This window comes from Fistularia commersonii, chromosome 2 (genome assembly GCF_037954325.1).
Source record: "Fistularia commersonii isolate RoL2024-O1a breed Wild chromosome 2, RoL_Fcom_v1.0, whole genome shotgun sequence".
Taxonomy (NCBI): Eukaryota; Metazoa; Chordata; class Actinopteri; order Syngnathiformes; family Fistulariidae; genus Fistularia; species Fistularia commersonii.
In genome coordinates, this window is record NC_141285.1 from 11876399 (window position 1) to 11903932 (window position 27534).

The 27534-nt window shown below is 37.4% G+C and overlaps 2 protein-coding genes across 4 annotated transcripts; both read left to right on the forward strand.

Annotated features, from left to right (window-relative positions):
• Positions 1 to 40: 40 nt before the first annotated feature.
• Positions 41 to 13600, forward strand: mertka (c-mer proto-oncogene tyrosine kinase a). The gene is made up of 19 exons (XM_086167577.1): positions 41 to 282; positions 970 to 1285; positions 1355 to 1455; positions 1536 to 1706; positions 5508 to 5594; positions 5702 to 5817; positions 5896 to 6085; positions 6669 to 6814; positions 9320 to 9455; positions 9947 to 10097; positions 10619 to 10707; positions 10802 to 10897; positions 10994 to 11074; positions 11165 to 11257; positions 11362 to 11480; positions 11570 to 11679; positions 11877 to 12036; positions 12176 to 12312; positions 12806 to 13600. The coding sequence occupies exons 1-19, from the start codon at positions 198 to 200 to the stop codon at positions 13248 to 13250; spliced, it is 2829 nt and encodes a 942-aa protein (XP_086023703.1). The 5' UTR covers positions 41 to 197; the 3' UTR covers positions 13251 to 13600.
• Positions 13601 to 13963: 363 nt separating this feature from the next.
• tmem87b (transmembrane protein 87B) lies at positions 13964 to 26472 on the forward strand. 3 transcript variants are annotated; one of them, XM_086167595.1, is made up of 19 exons: positions 13964 to 14128; positions 14968 to 15028; positions 15126 to 15217; positions 15331 to 15465; positions 15540 to 15593; positions 17892 to 18060; positions 19763 to 19824; positions 20125 to 20308; positions 20407 to 20506; positions 20614 to 20707; positions 21085 to 21155; positions 22791 to 22900; positions 23402 to 23460; positions 23573 to 23676; positions 23776 to 23849; positions 23932 to 24002; positions 24176 to 24228; positions 24321 to 24351; positions 24454 to 26472. In XM_086167595.1, the coding sequence occupies exons 1-19, from the start codon at positions 13979 to 13981 to the stop codon at positions 24493 to 24495; spliced, it is 1716 nt and encodes a 571-aa protein (XP_086023721.1). In that variant the 5' UTR covers positions 13964 to 13978; the 3' UTR covers positions 24496 to 26472. The 3 variants fall into 3 exon arrangements, with proteins under 3 accessions (XP_086023721.1, XP_086023713.1, XP_086023728.1); XM_086167587.1 differs by lacking the exon at positions 21085 to 21155 and adding an exon at positions 21424 to 21495 and having other exon boundaries at positions 22792 to 22900; XM_086167602.1 differs by lacking the exons at positions 13964 to 14128; positions 21085 to 21155 and adding exons at positions 14291 to 14354; positions 21424 to 21495 and having other exon boundaries at positions 22792 to 22900.
• The last annotated feature ends 1062 nt before the right edge of the window (positions 26473 to 27534 follow it).

The following is a 27534-nucleotide window of genomic DNA, read 5'->3' on the forward strand; positions in this document are numbered from 1 at the left end:
ACCCGCCGCCCCGCCTCCACGGGATTCCATCTGTGACGTCGGGAAAAGTAAACTTTGTTTTTCAAAGGTTGAATGTGATCTGGGATCAACAATAGTCTTAAACGGGCCGTGTGTTTGAATGGTGATGTCGCGTTTTCACCCTCGGATTTAAACGTGGATGCGGAAAGAGGCTTCGGACGCAGATCTGCAGGGAGGTCATGGAGATGAAGTCTAATCCGGGCTGGTTTGGACTTTTGCTCTCTACCGCGACCTTTGCCGTCGTTGCTGGGAGTCCCGCCACCGGTAACGTCTTTCTTTACTACTAAATATTCTTTATTTTTCTCAAAGGATTTTTCAACGTTTGCGATTGCGATTTCTCCTGCGACGTTTGCAGTGTCTATGTAAGGAGCTCAGCTAAGACGACTGCCTCAGTTACCGAGATTTCGCTTGTATTCCATAATAACTTTAAATAGAGAATAGACCACACAGGATTATTTAAATTGTTGGGTTTTTTTTTTTTTGTTTTTTTTTACTTTATTTTATTTCAATGCATAGACTTTTTGGGTGCTCAAAATAAAATCTTTGCCAGGAACAGACTTTTCTTTCTTTCTTTCTTTTTTTTCCAAAAATTGGTAGATTGACTAGTTTCTCATTTGGTAGGAAATGCATTGTCCTGAGTTCCTTCATTGTATATATATCTATATATAGAGAGAGATTTTTTTTTTTTTTTTTTCCTATTTTCTCTAATTTCAAGTGCTGATTTTTGGCCAGATGTTTTCAACAGATATATTCCATGTAAAGTATTGAAAAATAAAGATGACTCATAGGATAAAAATTTGATCATTAAATAAATCCTTATACTCTTCCCTTACTTTGCGGTGTTTAGAACTCTTTTAATTTAATCATTGATGCTGGATTTCATATAATTTGTTCATTATTCCAATGAAGCCACATTAGCCTCTAAAACATTGTGTGTTTTCTTTTAAACAGCCCAAATATCCAGGAGCCGATTGCAACGCCCCAACAGGACCTCTGAGCCTTTTGTAGTGGCGGTTAATGCGTCAAAGGTGTATTTGAGTCCAGAAGAGCTTAAGAGACTATATTTCAAGCCCACTGTTGGAACCATTCAGCTTTCAGAAGGTCATGACACTAAGTTCAACTGCTCCATTGACATACCCAATGCCAGACTGGAACCCACCATCACCTGGATAAAGAATGGCCAAGATCTGGCATCTAACACTCAGATATTTATCAATGAGCTCCAGGCTGCCACAGATGGAGTAACAACTTTAATATCCACTATCAGGTATGTTGCATGAAAATGAATGGTATTCTCATTAATAAGTGATCAATTAATTAAAGAACTGTGTGACAGTATTAACCAGGTGCAGCGGGCTGATGCCGGGGAGTACTGCTGCAGACTCAGTATCGACAACATGCTGGTGGAGTCTCAACCTGTGATCATTGAGGTGGAAGGTCAGACTCGTGATACCGTCACTGTGATTCTTTTTTCAGTTTCCCTGGCAGTTCAACTTCCCCACCTGTATTGTTCACAGGTCTACCAACATTTCTTCACCAACCAGAGGACAGAAATGTCACAAGGTCCACACCTTTTACTCTGATGTGTGAGGCGGTGGGTCCTCCAGACCCCGTTCATATCCGTTGGCTCCGTGATGGATTACCTGATAGTGATTATCATAACTCGCCCAGCAGCTATTCAGTGTCAGGTCAGTCTCTAAAATGCACACTCCTCACACATTGACGAATGGCTCATCAGAAAAGTGGTACTGAGTGGTATCTAAAATTTGGACCTTTTCTTCAAGTAAACAAATAACATATTTTTTAGAATAAAAACTTGAATTGAGCAAACAGATTTGGTTTCTGACTCATTACATTATGTCGTTACAGCTTTTTTTTTTATGTCAAATGTGAAAGACAAGTGAATAGAACGACTATCAGAGCTGAAGAAGACTCCTATGTCTTCAAAGAATCAAGTAAAGTCCAGTAGCCAGTTGTTTTCACCAAGGCAACTATTTGCAATAGAACTTATTGGTCTTAAAAAACAGATGTAAAATAAATAAATGTTCAAACACACACACATACCGGCTCGTACACATTAAACTCATTTAAAGTCATACATGGGCTTTGCTTTAACTTCCTTTGCTGGATGAGCTTGCACATGGTGATAGACTGTAATCCACAGCTGAGATGCAGGTTAGTTTATACTCTTCTGGCTGGCCTCTGCTGCTCAGTAGCTATCTATTATATTTTGGGAACTCCCCATAGGTTATTAGAACTGAAGAGGCCTCTCAGATGAGGGGTGAAACATCTTCAAGTGAAGAAATTCAAGTCCAGTTGCCAAGACAAGAAGATTTTGATAAGAATTCACCATGACCTGGATGACTGAGAACCTCCACAGACATCTCAGTATCTCTGCTTTGCTTACCGCACTGATTCAACACCTCAAGTTAGGTCAGTGAAAGCCTCCCCTGTGGATGCTGTGGATGTTTTAACAGCCATCATTCAAAAGAGCAATATTGCGACGCAGCGCTGCTCTGGATCCGATGCGATCCTTGTTTGGGAAATGTCTTAAAAGTGGACAGTTAGATTTTCAAAAGCCCGAATTTCTGAAATGGCTTTAGAGTTGTGCATGGACTTATGGATACTTTCAATTGATATCTCATCATTAAATTATCTTCAGAAATAGACATAGCAAAGCAAGGCCCCTAAAGAATTTAATTACTTACCTTTCTCAAATTAGACCTTGACTGAAAAAAGTCATGGACTTACATGTAATAAAATGACTGTTTTGAAAACATTAAGCTATGTGAACACTTGATGAATTTTTAACATCTTTGCTGATTTCCTATTTCTCAGTTGACTTAAGTCGTGTTCTATTTTTCTTGGAAGTAAGAACTGAGGTAACATCACACTGGAGTTCCACTTATCCACCAGGGTGACATCAAGATTGCCTAGTTTACTTATTATTTTTGGTGTCAGGAACCCAAATGATCATCTGGAGACTTTTAAATGTAATGTAGTTATCTGGATAGTGGCGAGAGCCAACAAAGTAATGTCCCTGAGGTGCTTTCCATCAGGAAATACTTGACTTAAAACAGTACTTTCGGGTGTCCATACGTCTGTTCTGGTTTCACTTTGACATCAATGAAAAATGGTTAGTACTCTTTGATCTTGAATTCCTCTGTGGGATAAAAAAGTCTATCTAAAACTTTCTTCAAGATATCATCTCCCTCCATGGCCCCAGATGACCTCTAAATGAAAAATGTAATTTGAAGGATAACCTCTATGCTCTGTTTTCTCTGGGCCCTCATTTCCAGCTGGAGTTGTAACATGGACAATAGTGGAAGGGGTTAAAGGTTCAAAGCTGTTCCTCGCTCCAGTATGTGCAAGGGCCCGGGCTGTAAGGGGATGGGGGACTGTACAGGGAATCTGTTCGGGGGTTGGCTGCGGGGACAAAGAACTCTTTCACAGGACAGCCCACTGGCCTGTAGGGAGGAGCTGGACGTAGAGGCTGGCATGCTGCTGGCCACCAGATCTCTGCGTCAAATATTGGCACAACAAAATAGTTTTTACCTACTCTTCAGTACACCTAGATATACAACTATAAATGTAGATCTTGTGATCTTATTTGCCAATTATCTGTCCCTTTCCCATAAGATAACTTTCAGTTTATGGTGTTTTCTAACAGCGTAGCTGATACACCACTGGTAATGTGACACTGACAAAAATTAGCCAAGTTGTAATTTGTACTAGTTATGGTTTTTCCTGCTGATGAGATAAATGGAAAATAGCATAAATGCCAAGCGGCTCATGAAGGTGGAGCTTTCCAAAAATCTGATAATTACAGGATTTTTGATCTTTGCTGCAGAACCTCAAATTTCTGTATTTTGTTGCAGCTCTAACTTTACTGTGGAGGCTCAGTAACTTTGAATGTTTCCATGTAGCTGGCCAAGGCATCTGTTATGTTCTGTGTTGCCGCTTTTTGCTTTTTTTATTCAGTGAAAAAACCAGCATCAGGTCTCGATTCACTTCCTTTTAATAAAGGAATGTAAGTCATTTGAAGGCATCCCACACTTGGAAAACATCTTTCTCTTTGATCCATTGCACTTAAAATTGCAAGGAAAAATTATAAGCTTCTGAAAGTAGATGGATCTTCCAAAGCTAGTCCTTTTGAAAATTTCTCTTATATTGTAACAATCCCTGCCTTGCAAGGAGATTGTGCTGTGGGAAACTCAGTGAGGGATTTTAATCTCCTAGAGGATACCTTAGTTTTGTACGATAATGAAGTTAGCAAAAGCCTCTCAATATCTTCAAATTAGTTTTTGCAAAACTTGATTGTATTTCCTCTTGTGTAGCATATACTAAACTCCGGGTTGAGATTTGCTCTGATTACAAAAAGAATCCTTTTTAGAAGTTGTGACTTAAGTCCACCTTTTCAGTTGCCACTCTGCTGGAACCACCTGCCTGCAGAGCAGTATGAAGTGCTGATGTGCAACTGGAAATTTTCGATGCATTTGCACATTTTTCTTAAAACCTCACAATGTGTGACATTTGTTTATGTCGCCAAAATGTCATTTTAGAAACAGAAAACTGTTTCAGGATTGATTTATTTACTGTAAATAAGACTATATAGAGACACTAATAAAGTGAGGCATGCTTTACCCTGGTGCTTGGAAGAAGGTCATTATGTTTTCCTAGATGTAAGTAAAACATCCCGAAGGGTTTTTGGTAATCGCTCTGGCTGTGTTGTGATAAGTTCTCTTAAAATATTTCCGAAATAGAGACGCTGGAAAACATAGCACAAAAGGGACATTATTTAGCAGCTGTCCCAGTCCTATTCTGACTGAACAGAACCGTGGCTGTTGAAAGACAGGAATTGTTTTATCAGGAAAAGAGATGCAGCAAATGATTGTAACCACAGTACATAACAATGGTTTGGCCCAATCTGAGCACTGCTGTGTGAACCCAGATAGAATGATGGATTGAATGATCACAAATATTATCAAAGTTATGTTCAATTCAAACATTTTTTTTAATTTCAACTGTAATACTGAGGGATTTGAACATTGTATCTTTATAATTGTTTAAGAAACTTTGAATTATGTTTATCTGGCACTAAAATTATACTGGAAATCAATATCTGCTCCAGCTTTAAACATCCGCCGTAAAAAATCCCCTCAGTTTCATTTCGAGGTGGCTGTGCCACATATCTCCTTTTGATTCATCAATAAATGTTATTCTTGACCCTTTTTTTTTTTTTTTAATTTAAGAGTTCTTCAGGTTGTTTAACCAAATTTTCCGTTTACTTTGTGTTATTACTAATTATAATTTTTCCCAACATGCTTGTCATTGAGTTGGGGTTCGTGCATATAACATAAAGTAGTATGTAACACAAATGAGAAGCGAGGCCATGTCATGTAGAAAGTAGTAGATACAAGTAATTTGCAGTTACTTTAATTTCTGACTAATGATATTAATATAGGTCATCTCTAATGTGTGAATTACAGGTGTTGACAGGCACACTCAGTTCAGCTGTGAAGCTTACAACTCAAAAGGGGTGACTACATCTAGAGAAGCAAATGTCCACATCAAAGGTAAAAGTGGGTCCTTGCAGGATTGTGTGAACAGTGTCAGCATTATGACTATTATCCTATCATTGGTAGTGTCGATACAGTGATAGTGTTCTCTGGGTTTTTTATAGTGCTCCCAAGTCCTGTTTCTAATGTAAGTGTGATGGAGATGCAGTCCAGTAAGTTGTTGCTGAGCTGGATCCCAGGACATGATGGTTTTTCTCCACTTCAGAAGTGCCACATCCGGGTAAAGAGCAAAAATAAACCTCATCTAGGTAGCTGTTAAATGCCAGTAAATTGTCACTGATTGTCTGTTCCATCGAAGGTGAAAGAAGTGAGTCGGAGAAAAGGGGAAGTGACGACCACCAGGCTCATCAATGTCACTGTTCCACCTTTCCATTGTGAAGTTCCTGGGTTACAGCCAATGACATCATACAACATGAGTATTTCCTGCAGCAATGAAGTTGGAGCCTCTCCTGTCACCCATTGGTTCCAGAGTAACACAACAGAGGGAGGTGAGTGAGTACATCAAGAAACATTGAACACATTTAATGAGCATTTTGTTTCCAAAACTGGACTAGTAGCAGATCTCTAGAACCATATAAATCATGAAACATTTAAAAAAATCCATTTGGCATTGAAAATCTCTTTCCATTTAAAAAAAATCTTTGGTTCTTAGATAACATTTCATGTAAGACTACCAGTTATTGTTCAAGAATGTGACATAATGTTATCAGGGTACCTTCACAACTGAGATGTGCTGTGAATGCACGTTTTATCAAGAATTTGAAGAAATTCACTTGTGAATATTGTCCCTTCATGTTTGTTTTCCTAAAGAGGAAGGAGTGTTCTCCCTAAAATAACATAAACTCCGCAATGGGTGGAGGTGCTCTAGATTTCCTTCCTAAAGCCTCTATGGGGGATATTGTAGGGAATGAATATACTGCCTACATTCCAAACTATTCTGAGAGTCAAACAGAGTGGAAACACATTTTTCCTTTTTTCTTTGATGTTGAATAGGTTGGCATTTTCAATTTTAACTTTCTTATTATGTCATGTTTTAATCCCTCTGGTATCAATATCTTGTCCCTTCCTCAGTTCCATCAGTATACCCTCGAAATGTCACTGTGCAACTGAATGAATCGTGGCTGGTTATCAGGTGGAAGCCTCCACCAGATGACAAGATAAACGGCATCCTGCAGGGATACGATGTCATTATCAGGCATGGAACCCAAGTAAACAAGGTGACCACATTGAGAGCTTCTTGTGTTTTTGCCTGTTGCTCATTTGCAGTAATTCCTAAAAATATTGGCAAATACAGAATACATGAAGTACAAAAACTATCTAACTACTAAGAAATTACTTCAAGTTTTTTATAATAGTTTAAAGTATTATAGTATTAGTATAGTATTATAGTATTATAGTATAGTATTATAGTACTATAGTATAGTCTAGTATAGTATTATAGTATTATTGACCTGAATCAGTTAATGTGTATACATTTACACATACCAATACAGTCAACAAACATGCGACATACCACGACCCGTTATATGCTATTGAATAATATTTAACTTTTATCTATGTAAATTTTATAATACTAAAACTGGTTTAACTGAAAACATAAGTGACACTACCTGTCTCCCTTAGAAGCAAAACCACTCAGAGGGAAATTCTTAAAAAAAGAGGGTTGGGGTCCACGACAATATTAATTGAAGAATAAACTGTTTACATTATAACCTTTTTTGAATTTGCATCGTTTAAAGTTGATTTACTGTGCATTCTCTGCAGTTTCCAGTACAATAGTATTAGTAGTACTATTAGTATGATAGTCATTTCCCTTCCTCGCTGCCTATGTCAAAGTTAAAGGAAGCAGATGTGTGAAAACTAGTTGTCTGTATTTTTTTTCTTTTAGCCTATGTGCTTGAGTCATCACAGACTGAATGGAATATGAATTAGACAGGATATGTACTGAAAGCCAATGTGGCCTTTGCCTTTTCCAGGCAGTTGTTGATGTCATTAAACACAATGGCATTGCTGACGTAATAGTTAAAGGAAATGTGTGTAATTATGCGGGCACTCACCTGCTCCTCTGAATGTTTCTAAACAGACAAATGTAAAGGAGCGGTGAATATGGCACCAAACTTAAGTTTTTAAATGACAAAAACTAGATGCTACTAGATACTAATAATGTTCATTATTAAAGAGGAAATGCCTTTTTTCAATATTTCCATCATTGTCATTGATCATATCATGTGTCCATAAGACAATATTTGTTAAAAACAAATTGATCAAATTAAATAGAGAATTCGTAACTTCAACCAGCAGTATCATAATATTCACCAGCTAGTCCTTACAAAACTGCTTAGATCTAACTCAGACCTTTACCAAAAAGGTTTCATATTCTGCTGATAGCAAAAGTACATTGATGTGAATTCCACAGTCCTTCCCCTTAACCCTTGTTCTGTTTTTGATGTACTGTTGTGACAGAATATTTGGCTGGAATGTGGCTATGTTTCTAAAATGACATTAAATGTTCATATTAACCCTGATGTTATCCACACTATCAAATAGTATCTTAAAGTAAACCATGAATTTTCAAGAGATTTTTTTTTACATTAAAAACAATCAAAACAAAACAGCAACAAAAAACATAAAAATGCCAGTAATATTCTGTCTTTTTATATTTCTTTTATGAAAATCCTTTAGAAAAAAAATAATTGGGGATTTCTTAACAAGTCACAAATAACAACTCAAAAGAAATCAATTCCCCTTAAGAGTCACAAAATGTTATGATTAAATTACTTTCTCCAGAAATGTAAAAAGAGGAAATACTGGTTGATATGGTAAGTATAACATTTATATGCATAATTTTTGAGCAACTCTAGATTAAATTATTTTTCCTTGCTATAATTTGTATGCAATGTTGTTCAGTGATGTGAGAACCCTGCCTGCTTGCTGGGTTGTTGCTTTAAGCTTCACTCTCTTGTGTGGCACAGATATATGAGGAACATTAATCATGGGTTCTCATGGGTTCAGCATGATTCGTCAGCACATTGTTCAAGCAGAGGAACCCCAGATGCTTCTCGGTGGTGTTGTGAACTAATGACTTTATTTTGTCACATGTTCCCAAACCAGTACAGCACATCAGTGCAGACAGACCATTTTTCACCTTCCCCTTTTTTCTGGTGACCTCCATTAGTATACTATTAAGTAAACTCCAAGGGAATTTTATTTTGATTTTGTTTTGTTTAACTTTATACGTGAAATAAAAAGGGGAAGGAATCATGAAAACAATTGGGATGTGGCATGCAGAAAAAAAGCTGAGCTGCTATGGGTTGATTCTGCTGAGAGGCACAAAATTTCCCTGAGCATGTTTTTGTCCGACCCCCCTCGCCCCCAAACCCCTGCCTTTGTTGAAAGTAAATCCTTCAAAGTTCTCCAGGGCTGGCAAAGTACTCATTACTTACCACATGTGATAAATTGTAAACTGTGTTTCAGTCAGCAACATCGCATATATATGTTTTTAGCGAATAGCATTTCCTATAAATCAAATAAAATGTGTTTTCAGATGTCATGACACAAAACTTAAAAGTAATTAAAAGTCAACAGATTTCATGTGAATCCTCTAACATTCACATAACACATTAGCTCAGAGTTAACAAAGTCTTTGTAATTCTCTGAACTTTTTAACAATAGATTGGAATTTTGACATAAATTTTGAGTATTGTTTGCATTTTGTCTTGCAGATCCACAGTTACAGCACAGTGGCTTCCATAGCTGTGCAGGAATTCAACACAACCTACAGTGTAGAGGTGGCTGCATGCACACAGGCTGGAAGTGGTATGGTCAGCCCACGGGTCTGGCTCTTTGTACCAGAGGAAAGTAAGCTAATCTACTTGTTTTGGTCATGTCTTCAGAAACTGGCATAATTTTGTTTTGCAAATTAAATTGTACAAAAACCAAGCCATTGTAAGGAAACGTTTGTTTGTGAATCTTTAAGGTATATCTATGGGAGGATTTGTGCTCTAGTCCATGGAAAAAAAAAATCCATGGTTAAGTCATCTTGATACCATCCTGTTATCTCTTTTGTTATCTCTAGTTTTTTTAATTTGCCAGAATTACAGAACTAGGGATGAGAAGTTTTTTTTTCATCTGTTTATCTGCTAGAAAAGGCGGAAGATTAAAGCAAGGAACAGGCTCACGAGATGATATCATTGCAGTATAGGAAATGTGTAATTCATCGTTGAGAGTGTGTGTGTGTGTGTGTGTGTGAGAGAGAGAGAGAGGGGGAGAGAGAGAGAGAGTATGCTAGGTTACAGATTTCTTCTAATTTTCAAACATTGGTGTCATTGTGCATATTCTTCTTCTCTCAGAATCAGCCCCCTCACCATCATCCACCCCTGACACTAGGATACCGGACTCTGTTCACGTTGTTCTGGGAGTGGTGTGTGCCTTCTGCCTGTTGCTCCTCATCCTCTGGGGTGCTCTCTGTATACACAACAGAACTACTGACTCTTGGCTTGGGTATGCTGAAACCCTCCTTGTTGATTTAATCAGCAGACCCATTCAAAGTTTAATTATTTAATCATTTGAAATCTTATCAAGCACCGTGTTTGACCCTTCACTTTCCTCTCAACCTTCTTTTTGGAATGAAATGATGGTGTAATTGACATTTAAAGTCTCTTGGTAATGTTTCCACTATAGTATTACCATTGAAGTGCCTTGACAGTTAATAATCTTTACTTCCTCTTAATCATCGGTCTTTGCACTTACGGTAGTAATGGCTGAGCTGCTGCAGATATTGACAACAATGTCTCTGGAATTTATTTTCATGGATGTTGTGACTCAGTCTCGCCATCCTGGATATGAAAAGGAATGTGTCACTGCCTGCCATTCAGAGTGGGAAAACAGTGTGTGACCTCCCAATGTCAGGAAAAAATAGCACTCTAATGGTTCTCCTCACCTTTTCACTTGAATTTAAGCCTGTTTTGGATTATAACTTTGTTGAGCTTTCAATTCTGCTTTTTCACTGGCTCCCCCCACAGGCAAGTGTTTAGAACTGGAGAAAAGTCTGCACCAGTTGTTCAGTACAAGCCCCAGAGATCCTACAATCGATCAGCTGTAGGAATCACACGTATGCGCATAAATATTTTGTTCATAAACAAAACATTAGATGTGAAATTTATACATTTAAAAATACATATCACATTTGTGGCCTCTACTTGCAGTTGCCAACCTCGGTATCAGTGATGAACTCCAGACCAAACTTCAGGATGTAATGGTAATGAGGAACTTGCTCTCCCTAGGAAAGGCTGTTGGAGAGGGTGTGTGAACATCTCTTTTTCCCTTCTAAACCACCGATAATATCCTTTTACTTCACATAATAAATATTTGAAGATTTCAATTTAATTGCCTTCCAGGGGAATTTGGGTCTGTCGTGGCGGGACATTTGAGACAACCAGATGGCACTTCAGAAAAAGTTGCTGTGAAGACAATGAAATGCAAGTCTTCAATATTGTAAATGTGCTTCAAACATGAGAGTGTGTGTGTATATATATATATATTTAACTGTCTTGTCATCTTTTAAACAGTGGATTCTTTTTCTCAAAGAGAAATAGAGGAGTTCTTGAATGAAGCTGCCTGTATGAAAGATTTTAATCATCCAAATGTCATCAGACTGCTTGGTAGGGTCAATCTGTTATCTTCCATGTTTTGAAACCTACTACACCGTTCAAAAGACGTCATCTCACAACGTGTCTATTTGTATGTATGTACTGTTTCATCTTAGGTGTGTGCTTGGAGGTGAGCTCAGGCCATTTTCCCAAACCCATGGTTATTCTGCCATTCATGAAATATGGAGATCTACACAGCTTCCTGCTACGTTCACGCCTGGGAGAAAATCCAGTAGTAAGAGCTCTTATTCCTACCATCAATATGAACAAAAAGATATGGTACAGGTGTCATTGTTTCTGACTTTTTGTCTCTTTTTTGTGAAGTTCTTGCCAACTCAGACACTTCTGAAGTTCATGGTTGACATTGCTTTGGGTATGGAGTATCTCAGTGGTCGTAACTTTCTGCATCGTGACCTGGCTGCTCGTAACTGCATGTAAGTTTTTTCGTAGTGGGGGAAACTAAGTGATTAACTAAGTGATTATTTAAACAAATTAATTCCCATAGTTGTCCCTCATGAACAAATAGAGTGATTGTGATTCTGATACAAGGTGCTATTTTTTTACATACACATGATGTAGATGTGTTGACATTTTCTGTTTTCGTAGAGTCATTACTCTTCTTATCTCACAGGCTGCGAGATGACATGACAGTGTGTGTGGCAGACTTTGGGTTGTCCAAGAAGATCTACAGTGGAGATTATTACAGGCAGGGCAGAATAGCTAAAATGCCTGTAAAATGGATTGCAGTAGAGAGTCTGGCAGACAGAGTTTTTACTGTAAAAAGTGATGTGGTAAGCAGTTCCATCAGCATCTCAAGTTGACTACAAATAAAATTTTAAATCAAACTTTTTTTTAATAATTTAGCTTAACTTTACAGTCAGTGTTAAGAGGACATTTCAAATGGATTTGATATTTTGTCTCCTATTTCAGTGGGCATTTGGTGTCACCATGTGGGAGATTGCTACACGAGGCATGACGCCGTACCCTGGCATTCAGAACCATGAGATTTATGACTACCTCCTTGAAGGACATAGGTTAAAGCAGCCTGCAGAATGTTTGGATGAACTGTGAGTGTTTTATGTTTGATTTCCCAATGTGTAATGTCAGAGCTGTTTTTTTAAGGGTCCCAGAGTCTAGTGTATCTGTTTAAACTGCCTTACTTATTTAAGTAAAGGTAAAAGTCTTTTGCAAAATACACCTGTTCTTATGCGTATAGGATATTAAGAAAGTATAATTGTCTTTTAACAAATGTGGTGAGGTACAACAAGAGGAGTGCACAGTTGAAATGAGGATTTTTAAATTTAATTTGTTTCTATTGAAATTACATATTAGAAATACATCAAGCCTTTAACATATCTTTTAAATGGGGTTCTGTATCAAAACATGGCCCAATTTTTCCCTTCAAAAGTCTGCAGGGCAAATACATTATCTTTATTGTGTTTCTCCTCTACATATTCATTTTCAGTGGATACACTTTATTTGCAATCAAAAATAGTTCTGTGAATAAAACAGAATTGCACTGACAGTTTGTTTTTCTACCTTTTATGTTCCTGTGAACAGGTATGAGATCATGTATAGCTGCTGGAGGCCAGATCCTCTGGATCGACCTCTCTTTCCCCAGCTGCGAGGAATGTTGGAAAAACTCACAGGGAAGCTTCCAGAGTCTTCCAGCAAAGATGATATAATCTATATTAACACCAGCTTTCCTGAAGAAGAACCTGATGAAGCCACATTGCCCGCAGAACATCCCCTATTCAGTTCCTCACCATCTTGCACCCGGCAGGCAGCAGATGACTCAGTTGTTACCGCGGACATTCATGGGAGCATGGATGATGAAGATGATGAGGACAGTGATCGCTATGTGGTGGTTATCTCCTCGGATCCATCTCAGAGACCGCCATCGTTGGACGCTCTTTTTTTGCCAAGCGATGCTTTATTAAGTCATGCAAATGGAGGCATGAATAGTGTGGACCACAACTCAACGGAGACGTCTTTCCTGCTGTAGAGATTGGTACTTAGAAGAACAAAAATGTAATAGAAAAACATCCCAGAGTGGTTCAGACTAAACATTTTGCTTTGTAGCACAAGGATTACTCTGATGTTCCTGACTGTGTGTGATCTGTAGTGTTTTTGTAAAGAGATATTCATGATTTGAGATGGCCAGCCTCCGTGTCAGTGTCAGGAATGTTGTCTGCTTGTTTGTTGACATGAAACATGTTAGCACATGCTCCCATAAGCTTGAGATTTGCTGAACTGTGAAATTGTTTTTACTGTATTGGATTTTGTGCTACAATGTAAATATAAATATGTACAGAACATTTATATAGTTATTTGAAATAAATGATTTATAGACAACTCTGCTAAATCTATTTTAATGAATTAATTGCATTGCTTCTGGTGCGGTTATCACTTTGATTATTCTGGCAGAGGCAAAAAAAAACACATTTAGGTCGCAACAAAATCACTAAATCACCTTTCCAGTCATCACATTCTTAAAAATCTGAATCGAAATATATTTTGTTGCGAAACTATTTTTTGATCAGTTTTTTTCATAATCTCTTACCAGTGATTTTGGCATTAAAACAAACTTTTATGAGCGCACCTTTGACATCGAGATGGAGGAATATTTCGGACGCTTTCAACCAAGCAGCTGACCAGTCACGTTAGTCAATCAGCTGATGCGTTCACGGCGCCTCCTGTAGGTATGTGTGATTTTATTTGCTTCCAAGCAACATGGCCGCAGCTGTAAGGATGAGGACGTGGAGCCGTCCGGTCAAGGGAGTTTTCTATCCTTGGGCGGTCTCTGTTGTACTTTTATTCCATTATATAGATGCGTTTGCTGCGGCTCCAGAAACCGGGCTCTGGGAAATCACCGTTGTTAATGTGAGTGTCTGTCCAGAAGATGCAATGGCTAGGTAGCTTTAGCATCATGGGTCTTGTTATGCTAGCATGGTGTCAACTGTGTGTGACACTGTCTTGTAAGATCCTGCTAAGTCAGGAAGTGGTCTTCCAAACCGCTCAAAGTCAGATTTTGACGTTAATCAAAATAGGATGATTATATTGTGTGCCAATTTGGAATTAGTATACGTGAGTAAGGTTCCAGTTTAAGGTTGGTATTTGGCTAATTGTAGCTGTCTACACAATACATTTTTGTTTATCTGTGCAGCTGAAAGAAACCCTGGTTTATATTTGGTTTCTAACTCTTAAGCCCGACGCTGTTTCTCAAGTTTTAAAGCGTGTTGAGGTTAGGTTTTGTCTATTTGAGGAAGCATTGCATTTGAAGTCGTGTTTTAAGAGTAAACACAGGAAATTTCGATCTTAATGTAACGAACGTAAAAGCCCAACTCTATTTCTTCAAGCCTTCTCAGTCAAAAGACAGCCAGAAAGCCTTAATAAATTATTTAAATGTTGATACGTCCGAGTTTCTTTCCACCGCCTGTTTATATTGAGTTACAAAGGTAGAGGCCTGAATAATAGTGTTACCCTGGAGAGGTGGTGAGTTTATCACACTTATAAAAGACATTTGGTCTTACCTATTACTATGATCGCTTTTACGTAACAACATTAATAACACTGTCATGACAATGTATATGATTTTGAATTGCGTCTGTAATTAATATGTCAATTAAACTCATGAAACCTTTCCTATCAAATTAGTTGACGTTGATAGGAATAAAACTGGTATGAAACTCAGGAAAAGACATGTGTTCACTGTTCCACAGACCTCAAGGCCACTACTGTTAAAGAAGTCCATGTACAATAACACCAACATTGAAGTAAATGGTGAGACATTTAAAAGTAAACTGCTCTTAAAATAATGCACAAATAATGCACTCTCTTTGCTTCTCACTTAACCATCACTTGTGTATACAACCTTTAGTTGTGTCTTTTGGCTGTCCTGAAGAAGTCACCTTCACCATTCATTGGTATTTGAAATTCTACCCCTGTCACAATGAATTAAATAATATTGAGGTAAGTATCTCACCTCGCATTGATATTGGTTTGCAGTTTGCCAAAACCTTATTCTTTATAAATGCTGCACTGAAATGAGTAATACAGAATTGTCAATGTATCATTTTCTGAAGGAAATGTATGACCTTACACCTCTGAGTCATGGGCGTAGCCTGAATCCAAACCCCCTTGGAAAAGGAGAGTATATAGAACACAAATACAAGCCAATTACATGTAACAGTCAACTGCAATCCTTCCCAATCCTTAAAGTAAGTTTTATAAATTATTCCACCTTTTTTTGCAAATTATATACTAACTCTGCATCTAGTGAATGTATTTTCAGAAAGCCAAAGCAGAACCTCATCCGGTCAGGCCTCCTGTCGATGATGAAACACCTGTAAGTTATAATAGCAAACTCTGCATTGTGATTCATTTGAAGACAAGAAAACTGCAAAAGAAATAGTATAAGTACAACATGTCTGTGGAGGTTCTCATTCATCCAGGTCATGGTTAATCTCTTGTCAAAATCTGTTTCTAGTGGTAACTAAACTTGATTTTCTTCCCTTGAAGATGTTTTACCTCTCATCCGAGAGGCTCCTTCAGTTCAAATGGACTTTGGGGAGGTTCCGAATACTACCATCAGGGTTGAGGGCTGGTTTGGGCTGTGATAACTTGTTATGTAAAGTGGAGAGTTGAATTTCAGAAACTAGGTTGAAGGGGGTTGTTGTGTTAATGGATGTGTTTTTAGAAGGGAACAAAGGTACAACTTCTGGGGACTTATCTGGGTTAAAGTTTGAAAAGGTATAACCAAAATTATCAGAATGTGAAAAGAAACCTATTGGACTGAGGCTCAGGTGGCAGTTACGGGGGTCTGGGTCCAGTTGTTGATCTTTCTGAGTGGTTTGGAGGGTCCAGATAGGTCAGGTCTGTGAGAGCTGATCTGTCATGGGATGGATCCCACTATAGCGTTATACTGTATATGGGCAGAAGATTGTGCCTTAGGCTCCCTCCTTTGTTCAGAGATGTTTTTCTGTTTTGACTAAGATGATTTCTTTGACTCCTCTTTCAAACCATGCCTTCTCTGGCCAGAATGTGGACATTGCTGTCATTAAAGGAGTGTCCCTCATCCTTCAGGTGTAGGTGAAATGCAGAGTCCTGTTACTCTCCTGTGTTGGGCCATCCGTTTGGGCCGAGGCTGTTTTGTCTCGCCAATTTCGATGTCATTATAATCCTGCAGGTGACAGCATACACCGCATTTTCGATATTGTGCCTGGGTGTTCTGTTCTTGGGGCCCACCAGTCATTGCCTCAGGGTATTGTAGGATTTGAAATGCACTGGTATTTGGTGTTTGTGGAAGACCCTTCTGAGTTTTTCCCAAAATGCCATGAGCTTCTGTTTGTTACTGTCTTCTTGTTCTCTGCTCTTGCATCAGACGGTTCCAGATTTGGCAAAGGCTTAGTTAGGGTAGCCACAGGATTTAAGGGCATTCTTAATATTTTAGACATCGTTTTTTTCTGCCTTTGACGATTGATGGGATGTTTTTGGCTTGGTGGTGTAGAGTTGTGATTGCCCCTTGTTTGTGTTAAAGGAGGTAATGTGTGAGTGCATATTAGTTGGTATGTGTTGGTTTTTAGTATATCTTGATATCCAGGCTCTTGTCCTCTTTAATATTAACACACAAGTCCAAGAAAGGAAGTTTGTCATCCGTGACCTCCTCCTTAGTGAATTTGATGTGGGTGTTGATCATGTTGAAGCGTGTAGTAACGCACCTTGACTTATGTATCATCTATCTACATGAAGCAGGCGATGGCTTTGGTCTCAACCTCCATGTATAAGTTCAACGCTATGGGGGAAATGGGCAAATCCATTCGCACATCCATGTTTTTGTCAAAAGAAACCACCATTATATTTAAAATATGTGGTTTGTCAGGAGAAGTCCATTTGGGTGCAGGTGTTTTCCGTTGTAAGTTTCGTGCTGTTTACCAAGGTGGTGTCTTTTATTAGGCGTTCCCTCATTGTGTCCGTATCTGTTATGGATATACACGTGAACAGTGAGGTTACATCAATGACCACCATGGTTTCATCCGGGTCCAGCTTGATCTGTCTGACCTTGCTGGCAAAGTCCTGTGAATTTTTGATATGGTGTGTGGTGTTGCCAACCAGAGGCACAAATCAGTACAACCAAATTCAAAGCCAACAGTGATCAAGGTGTTTACATTCTCGGTCCCTGCAAGGCAAAACCATTTAGTTAAACAAAGTTCACAAACATTGAGGCTTGTTAGCTAGAATATTCGTGGACTCACTACTGGCACAATGGTGCCTGTAAACCATTTTCTCACCTGTGACAAAACTCATAATTAACCGCTTGCAGTTTGATGAACATACAAAAGCTTCAAATCTTTCAGGTATTTATTATACACAATCCAAGTTTTGGTTGCGGCAGATACGCTCTTAAGAGTATTTTCACGTAGGAATCCTGTAAAGGAACTGTATATATATATATATATATGTATAGTACATACACATATATATGTATAGTACATACACACACATATATATATATGTATGTATATATGTAGAGTATAATGAGATCTGTCTTAACATGGTCAGCATACAATTTTGGATACACAGTATATATAGAATGAAAGCAAGGTGTCAGTTATTGAAATCCTGCCATATGTTTACACTAATTTAGGATGAAAATTACACCAAATGGATTACTGCAGAGTATGACAGCAAGACAGTGAATAGCAGCAGTGTGAATATCAAGGACAACGTTATTGCAACCACATGGAAAGATGGACCTTATCTGCTGGTGGTCAAGATTGTGTCGAGTAAACAAGTTGCCAACTGGAACTTGACAGGTAAGTTGTTACAAAAAAAACCCTGCAATAGCAACAATAATTGTGATTTGCTAAAAGACAATGGGGATATACAGTGGGATAAAAAAGTACTTCATCAGACACTTAAGGAGGAAGCCTGTAATTTTCATCATAGGTACATTTCAACCATGAAAGACAGAATGAGGAAAAAGAAATCCAGAAAAATCACATTACAGTATTAAAGAATTTATTTGCAAATTATGGTGGAAAATAAGTATTTGGTCAATAACATAATCTCCATACTTTGTTATATACCCTTTGTTGGCAATGACGGAGCTCAAATATTTTCTGTAAGTCTTCACAAGGTTTTCACACGCTGTTTCTGGTATTTTGGCCCATTCCTCCATGCAGAGCTCCTCTAGAACAGTGATGTTTGGGGGCTCTCGCTGGGCATCACAGACTTTCAACTCCCTTCAAAGATTTTCTATGGGGTTGAGATCTGGAAACTGGAAAGGCCACTCTAGGACCTTGAAATGCTTCTTACGAAGCTACTCCTTTGTTGCGAGGGTGGTGTGTCATGCTGAAAGACCCTGCCATGTTTCATCTTCAATGCCCTTGCCGATGGAAAGAGGTTTTCACTCAAAATCTCACAATCTCTGCCTTCCTTTACATGGATCAGTCGTTCTGGTCCCTTAGCAGAAAAAACAGCTCCAAAGCATGATGTTTCCACCCCTATGCTTCACAGTATGTATGGTGTTATTTGGATGCATTTCAGTATTCTTTCTCCAAACATGACAAGTTAAGTTTTTACCAAAATGTTGTACTTTGGTTTCATCTGACCATAGGACATTCTCCCAATCCTCTTCTGGATCGTCCATATTCACCTAGTAAACTTTGGACGGGCCTGGACACGTCTGGCACTGCAGGACTTGAATCCCTGGCAGCGTAGTGTGTTACTGATGGTAGTCTTTGTAACTTTTGGTCCCAGCTCTCTGAATGAATGAGGTCATTCCCAAGGTCTTCCAATGTGGTTCTGGAATTTTTTGTACACCGTTCTTGTCATCAATTTGACCCCACGAGGTGAGATCTTGCGTGGAGCCCCAGATCGACCAGACCTATTGCAGATTCAGTTTTCCCAGCCTGATGCAGGTCTACAATTTTGTTTCTGGTGTCCTTTGACAGGTCTTTAGTCTTGACCATAGTGGAGTTTGGACTGTGACTGTTTCAGATTGTGGACAGCTGTCTTTTCTACTGATAACCAGTTCAAACAGGTGCCATTAATACAAGTAACGTGTGGAGGACTAAGGAGCCTCTTAAGGAAGAAGTTGCAATACTGTGAGAGCCAGAAACCTTGCTTTTTTGTAGGTGAACAAATACTTATTTTCTGAGGAATTTACCAATTCATTCATTAAAAATCAAACAATGTGATTTTCCCCCATTCTGTCTCTTACTTGAAGTGTACCTATGATGAAAATTACAGGCCTCTCTCATCTTTTTAAGTGGGAGAACTTGCACAATTGGTGGTTAACTAAATACGTCTTTGCCCCACTATACACTAGACAGTACTGCTTTACGCTCCATGAAGCCAGTGTTTTGCTATCTTATGAAAGAAGTGACGGTAGAAAGAAGTTAGAATCATTAATTAAATACATTTGTATTTCAACATTATCACAATGAACAAATTACACATATTAGAAGAAAATATTGTATTGTTTCATGTAATATTGAGATATTTTCTTTCTAGTTAATGTGGTGATGAAAGGAAACCATGGTTACATCTCTATTACTGAATACCCTCTAATGATTGTAAGTATACTGAACTGAAGATATGTTTTTTCGCTATCAGTGTGAAGAACCAATTTGTTTTTTCACACCCCTTTTGTTATTTTGTGCCTCAATACATTTATTTAACATTTTTGTTATTGGGAATTACATAAATCTGTAAATAACTAACTCCTAGAAACAGAGACCTGTCTATTTCTTTAGCTCAACCCAGTTGAAATAAACCTGAGCAATTAGCTTCATCTATTAATGTGGAAATAGCAAGGTTCTTAAATAATGATGTACAGTTGCTAAAATAAAACACCCCTCATTGTGTGTTTGTAGTTCTACATGGTGATGTGCATTGTGTACATCCTGTATGCCCTGCTTTGGTTCATCTGGGCTGCCTGTTACTGGAAGGATCTGCTGAGAATCCAGTTTTGGATTGCTGGGGTCATATTCCTGGGGATGGTAGAGAAGGCTGTCTTCTGTGCAGAATATGAAAACACCAACAATGTTGGCTATGCATGTGAGACTATAGGCCATCTCAAAATGATTTTTCTTTACACTGTATGATGTCACCATGTCATTTTAATGTAAGTTGCCTCCTGTTTCTGTTGTCGTTAGCTCCGGCCCTATTGATCTTTGCTGAACTGGTCTCAGCGCTAAAGAGAACTTTAGCTCGACTGCTAGTCATCATCGTCAGCCTTGGCTATGGAATTGTAAAGTAAGTAAATGTGCATCTGCTGACACTGCAGTTAACTGATTAGGGTGCAGAAATTGAATATGGTGCAGGAAGCCACTGTATTTTTAAGAAAAATATGTCCTTTCTAGGCCCCAGTTAGGGACAGTGATGCACAGGGTTGTTGGGCTTGGTATCCTGTATTTTGTCTGTGCAAGCATTGAAGGCATCCTGAGGATCACTGGGGTGAGATCATTTCCTAATTTAATAAAATGTCAACTTCAGTAGTGAATGATTATTTTAAATATGTTAAACCAGTGTTGTAATTTCCAATTTTATCAAATTAAAATGAAAATGCTATTTAGTTCTATAAATCACAGAAAAGCATGATAAAACTATCCATGCATAATAAGTTGGATGTTCCAAATTTTAGCTAATTCCTTTTTTCTGTTGTATCAGAAATAAACAAGCAATAGTTGCATTGAAATAATAAGTTGTAATAATTTTCTTTTGGAACAAGTTACATAGAGATTTGTGTTGCATCTGGGATTTATGTATGTTTGTATGTATGTATGTACGTATGTACATACGTGCCTGCCTGCCTACCTGCCCATGAATTTAAGGCTCGGGACAATGGGCCAGCTATCATTACAACAATTGTTCTGACAGTGTTTGACTCCTTCATCATCTGGTTCATATCCTTTAGTATAGTAATTATTACCATTCTGTCTACAGTAACTGTATTTTGTATTAAATATACAAAAAGTAATTGCCAGTGAACTGCCATTAGACAGTTATTTATTATTGCCTGTTGGGCTGGGTGATGTGTTTTTACGAAGCACTTTGGTGAATGGTGAATTTTACTGTATTTTTAGCCTTTATCGCTTCCCTTTTCTTTAATTATTTTTCACATTTTCTCCACGATCTTGTGTCCTCGTGTCCTGCTCTGTCCCTATATCTAGGCGAAAGACTCTGACTTGGCACTGCTGGCCAACATTCCCCTGGCTTTGCTTGACTCCTCTTTATGCTGGTGGATATCCTTTCATGCACTTAACTTTACCTATGTGGTTCCCTTCTGCTTTTCAACTCTGCCACGTGAACCTGATATAGATCAAGACAGATTAATGTCAAACTGGATCGTTTTTTTTTTTTTTTTGTTTGTTTTTTTTCAAAAAAGTGAAACCACACCTAAATTATTTCTCAGTTTAATGAGGTATAAATAACAAAATAGCTACAAAATTTATATTGACAGATATATGTCACAAGAAATATCTAAACTGTAATTACTGAAACAACTTCCCGAATTTGATCTGATTTCTCTGCACAGTGACGTTTTGATGTGTTTTATGGGCTGTCTTGGTCTAAACTGGCAGAGGTGACTGATATGCATGCCCTCCCTACCATCCTTTACAAATGCTCCTATTTTCTAGGTCCTATGAATGTGAATGTTGTCACATTGAGAATGTGTATGATTATACATTACAATGTTAATTTATCTCATTTGACACAGTCTTTCAGTAACTGACATTAGATAAAAACAGTGAACAAACATTTGTTCACATCACGGCTATAATTATATTGATAGTAATGATAACATTGCTAACCATTAACAAATTAGTTTTTGCAGTTTTATTCCCAATGTGTGTTAGTTTGCTTTGTTGGAAAAAAAAAACTATTTCAAACCAGAATCATGCAGAGGGGGGACAAGTAAATGACTTAATTGCGCCAATTTAAAAACAATAAAATGAGCAAGGGCATATCGCTTAATGAAGTATAAATAATTAGAAAAGTATTTGCTATTTTTTGATAGCAAATACTTTCACAGTCTTTCCTACATGGCACCCTCCCTTTTTAATTAAAGGCATTACAAATTTGTGACCCTCTTTTTGTATGGAGAGTTGGGTCACTAGCGAATACTTTGCACTTCATGCCTATGCCAAAATATTTTTTGTCTATCAAGTAACTATATATCAAATATTTATTGAGATATACAGCGTGTGTGTATATATATATATATATATATATATATATATATTTAGTTCTTTGTGGAGTTTGCATGTTCCCCCATGTCGATGATACTTCCCTCCAGGTTCTCCGATTTTCTTCCACAATACAAAAATATGCAGTTGGTAAACTGGAGACCCTAAATTGCCCAGATGTGTGTTTGTGGGACTGAATGCTTATACAGTATGTCTCCATATGTGGCCCTGTGATTGACTGTTGACTGGTCCAGCAGGAACCAACTCTTGTGCAATAACAGCTGTGATAGGCTACCTGAGAAGTTAGTTCAGCTTAATAATCTTTAGGTGTTGACCTTGACTGCCGCTAACATATTTGTAAGCCTGGCACAAACCATAAAGACACTGAAATTGAGAAGAAACCCTGTCAAGTTGTCCCTCTACAGACACTTTACCAACACGCTCATATTTGCTGTTATTGGTAAGTAAACAACTATCCATGCACGCTGACTTGAACAAACTGATGTTTGAAAAGATGTTTTTTTTAACGATTATTTATGCTGTCACATGCCCACTACGCAGCAGTACACCAGACACAACACACACATGGTGCAGTGCCCCCTTCAGTTATACCCAACTGATATTTTATTGCTTAAAATCACTGTGGCCACTTCTTGAACAAGAATACCAAGTAGTAGTCAAATAAACCATATCGACTCCTGCTTTTTACCCCAGAAACAAGGACAAAGCACGCTGCCTGACACCCTCCAACTATATTTCCATCCCAAACTTCAATAGTCACTGTACCTTTAGCTTGAGTGACATGTCATTGGAATGACAACCGCACGCACACACACAAAAATCATAGCGATGTTGTTTAATACCCCCGGACTACAAAAAAACTTAGTGCTCATAATCATATTGGTTATTTGTATTTTCATCGCATCTTAAAAAAGTCAAACCATGTTCTTTTCCTTCTTAGCTTCCATCGTTTTCATTGGTTGGACAGCGAAAAAATTTCGGTTTGCAGGTTGCCAGTCTGTGAGTATGGTTTGGCATATCTAGTGGTGTTGGCTGTCTTTAGAGGAATATAATTCTTGAGTCCAACGTTTCTTTTTTTTTTATTATTATTTCTGACCTATTTTGTGTAAAGGATTGGATCGAGCTATGGGTGGAAGATGCTTTCTGGAGGTTTTTGTTCTCCCTCATTCTGCTCGTTATAATGTTTTTGTGGAGGCCATCTGCAAACAACCAAAGGCATGATCTACTTCAGTTTATTTATTTCATAACATGAGCTGAATAAAGTTCAATTCTTGTAGTTGCAAGTTAGTATTTACTAAATGTTGCTGCTTACAGGTATGCTTTTACACCACTCATCGACGACTCAGATGATGAAGAGATAGAGGAATTTATCGCCTCTTCAAACCTTGGTATGCACACACTGGAGTGCCATACTTCTAAATATGTTTACTGTTTATTCATTGTTTTTTTTCTTCTGTTTTTTTTTTTTAGCTGATGGAATCAAATTGAGAGCACCTAAAAATGAAACAAATGGCACCGTGAAGTCTGCAGACACGAATCCAGTTAGTATCATCCCTGTACTTTTTAACGTTTAAAAATGTATTGTTTTTTTTTATTCATTTATTTTTATTTTGATGTGGTCAGTAGCATTAATAAGATACAATGGTTCCACAACAGTCACTCTTGTTTCCAGCAGATGGCAGTATTTTTTCTGTTTCTTTTTGTACTCCTTCAGGATGAAGACTTGAAATGGGTTGAGGATAACATTCCAAGCTCTCTTACTGATGTGTAAGCTTCTTATAACTTTTAGGTTAACTGAACCCATAAATATGTTTTCATAAAAAGCTTCTGTGAGTCTTATCTCTTATTTGTCATTGCAGAGCTCTACCAGTCCTGCTAGACTCAGATGAGGTAACATAGATCCTACTTTTACTTTGATACTTATTTATCTTTGTATAAATTTGGAAGAAAAAAAAAGAAGCTTACTTCTTATTATTTCATGCCATTTTTCAGGAAATCATGACAACCAAGTACGAGATGTCAAAGCTTGAGTGATGTGAAACTTTCTCAGTTGTCATCTGACAAACAGGAGAAAACGCCAACTGCTCCTGACTGCTGTAGGCTTCTCCTCAGGTTTTTCAGTCAGGTAGTGGAGTGCAATTTAGTTTTTTTTAGGGGATTCTTGGGTATGGCTGCTTCTTCCATGAGTGGAGCCTACCACGACAAGGGTAACCTCTTCTCATTTCCTCATCTTGTTGAGAACAAAGAATTCTGCTTGAGGAATGCTGTCTTTTCTCTGACCAACTGACTCCCAAAATTGTTCAGTTTTAAGCCTTTCTTTCCAAAGAGAATGTTTCACCCTACATTAAATGCTGTATTTATTTATTTATGTTTTGTCCATATGAGTTGAAAAAGAATAGGATTAAAAGTAAGAGTGTCTCATGCATGACCAACTTCCTAACATATACATCAAGTCTTTGTGATTATATTGATATTAAAATTCCGTGGGGACATCAATTTAAATTTTTTTTCCCCTCCCCTCAAGAATGTTTGGTTTTAGATGTTTTTGTGGACTGGGTAGTCCGAAATCTATCCCCATGGTGTGTTTTGTTAACTTTTGAAGAGTTCTTTTATATATATATATATATATATATATATATATATATATATATACATACATATACATGTCTATATATGTGAAATTTTGGAAGAATAACAACATTGGAGTTCTGGATCGAAAGGTAATTTTCATGCAACTGTCATTGTCTTAAGCATATTTATTCGTACTAAATACTCAATTCTGGTAAAAGGAAACAATAGAGATTGAAATCCCAGTAATTTGGAAAAAAAGGTTTATTGCTATGCACTTTCAAGATCAAAGCTGTGCCTACTTTTAGTTCTTGTATAAGGCCTGTTCTGATTTTCCAGTGATCTCAGTTTTGGTGAGTGACTGGAGGGATTTGTACCATTTAAACTGAAGAGTACTCAGTTCATGATTTTTTTTTTTTCTTTTTCTAGTCTGCTGTAGGGGCACATGGGGCGTGTCTTTTGAACTCAAGAGCAATATATTGTATGTCAATATGGAATTTTGCAACTTATTTATTTGTGTTTTAAGTGTACTTACAAGTCATGTGCTCACCCATGTTTACTGTTCAATGTGTTTACAAAGTGTGCTTCCACTTTCCAGTGACTCGAACCCTAAGCAATGTCACAATGTTCTCAGCAGACGATACTTAATTTGCTTTCTTTGCTGATAATGTCATTGTGTTTCTTTCATAGACACCTTAACATGTATGATCTTTCAAGAAAAGAAAAAAAGATACAGTCTTAATGTGTTCTGTGTTTTTGTCATAGTTATTGTATGAACATGGCTGGTCTGGTGTTGCTATGAATGTTGTATGGCGTTGGAACATTGTTGTCTTGCTGTGTGTTGTCTTGACATCATGGCTGGACTTGTAATCTTATAAGTCTGCTGCTGGCACTTTACAGAAGTCTGAATATTTTATGTGGTTCACACAATCTGATTATTTTAGGGGTTTATAATGTCAATATCAAATTTTTTTAATTGAAAATTTTGATGGTTGGAAACCTGGAATAACTGTGCTTGTTATGGCAAGCTGTCCTTCAGTTATATAAAGCTGCAGGCACTTGCAGTGGACCTTGATTATTTGAACAGATGGGTTTGGGTTCATTCCTGTAATTTCATAATTTATATGGAAAAGAGTTGTCTGGCTATTATGACTCGTCTTCTTTTTTGGGGGGGGGGGTCACTGGGAACTTAGGTTGAACTTACATACTGTTTTTTTTTCCTTTTTGTCAGTTTGTAAAGTCAAATTAATAATGACTTGTATGCAGGACAATTTATTTTGTTTATCTTGTGTAATTTACAGCACTATATTTTGCTATAAAATACCATTTTGCTGTAGCTGGGGAAAAAAATTCTAGAAGAAATGGGATGCAAAGGTATCAATTAAGGGAAATTCATGACAAAAGTGAGTGAAATGCAGAAACTAAACGGCTATCTCAAACTACTGATCTACTGAGGTTTTTCAGTGAGTATGTCATATCAACACTTCAAATTCAGTGAGACTAAACACAATATCAGGTTTCATATTGAAAAATGTAATTGAAGTTTTGGATAAATACAGTAGCTACACAGTTTGATTCTTTCAAAGAAGATTTTCAACACTATGCATCTTAAATATTTAGCACAGTTATAAAATCTCTAGTAAACTGACAATAAATCCTGGTTGTGGAAAAACAGGAAAACATCCTCATTAGGACAGAAGCCCTGCAGAGCTAAGTTCCATGTAATTGGCAGCTTCACATCTTAACTCCCTGCTGCATAAATATTTTCCTTTTTTATTAGGATGTATTTGTGTTACTTAATGCTTGTATACTTAATAGAGCATCAATATAGTCAACCGATGCCAAACACAATTATTATTATGTCCTTGAGTAGAAGTCCATACAATGTTGTAAATATGATACTAGTAACATCGAAACTGATTAAACTTCCTCATTTAAGTAAATGTAAAAAAAACGACCCTTACATTTACTCCAAAAACAGTAATGAGCCAAGTCTTCTGTTGAAACCAAGAGGTTTCCTCATCGTTACCATACACTGTTAAAGTTGTACAATGCCAAGAGTCCTATAAAACTGGATAGGCCTGCAATGAAATAAAAGTGTCTTTCAAAAATTGATAACTTGCCTCTGATGTGCAAAAAAAAGGGTTCAAAAAATTGTTAGGTAAACAATATTCAACTGAATATTTAGGTCACAGTCAATAGAACCCAAATATAAAAAGTATGAAAAATTGAAACCCCAGTTTAATATAGACACCTGAAAGTTCTACATAAGGGTCACAAAAAATACCAACTCTTGCTTTATATGATTGTAAAACTATTAGACACACCTAAAGTGATTGTTATTGTGCTCAAAATTAGAGAAAAATCTTTTAAATTGAATTCTTAAAAAAAATTCTTCCAAACTTTATCTTCTAGTTTAAAGTTTATCGTGAAATTCGGTCTCACTTGATTTTTTCATAAAACTAAATAATTCAACACAGTTTTTATTTTGATCTCAGTAAACCA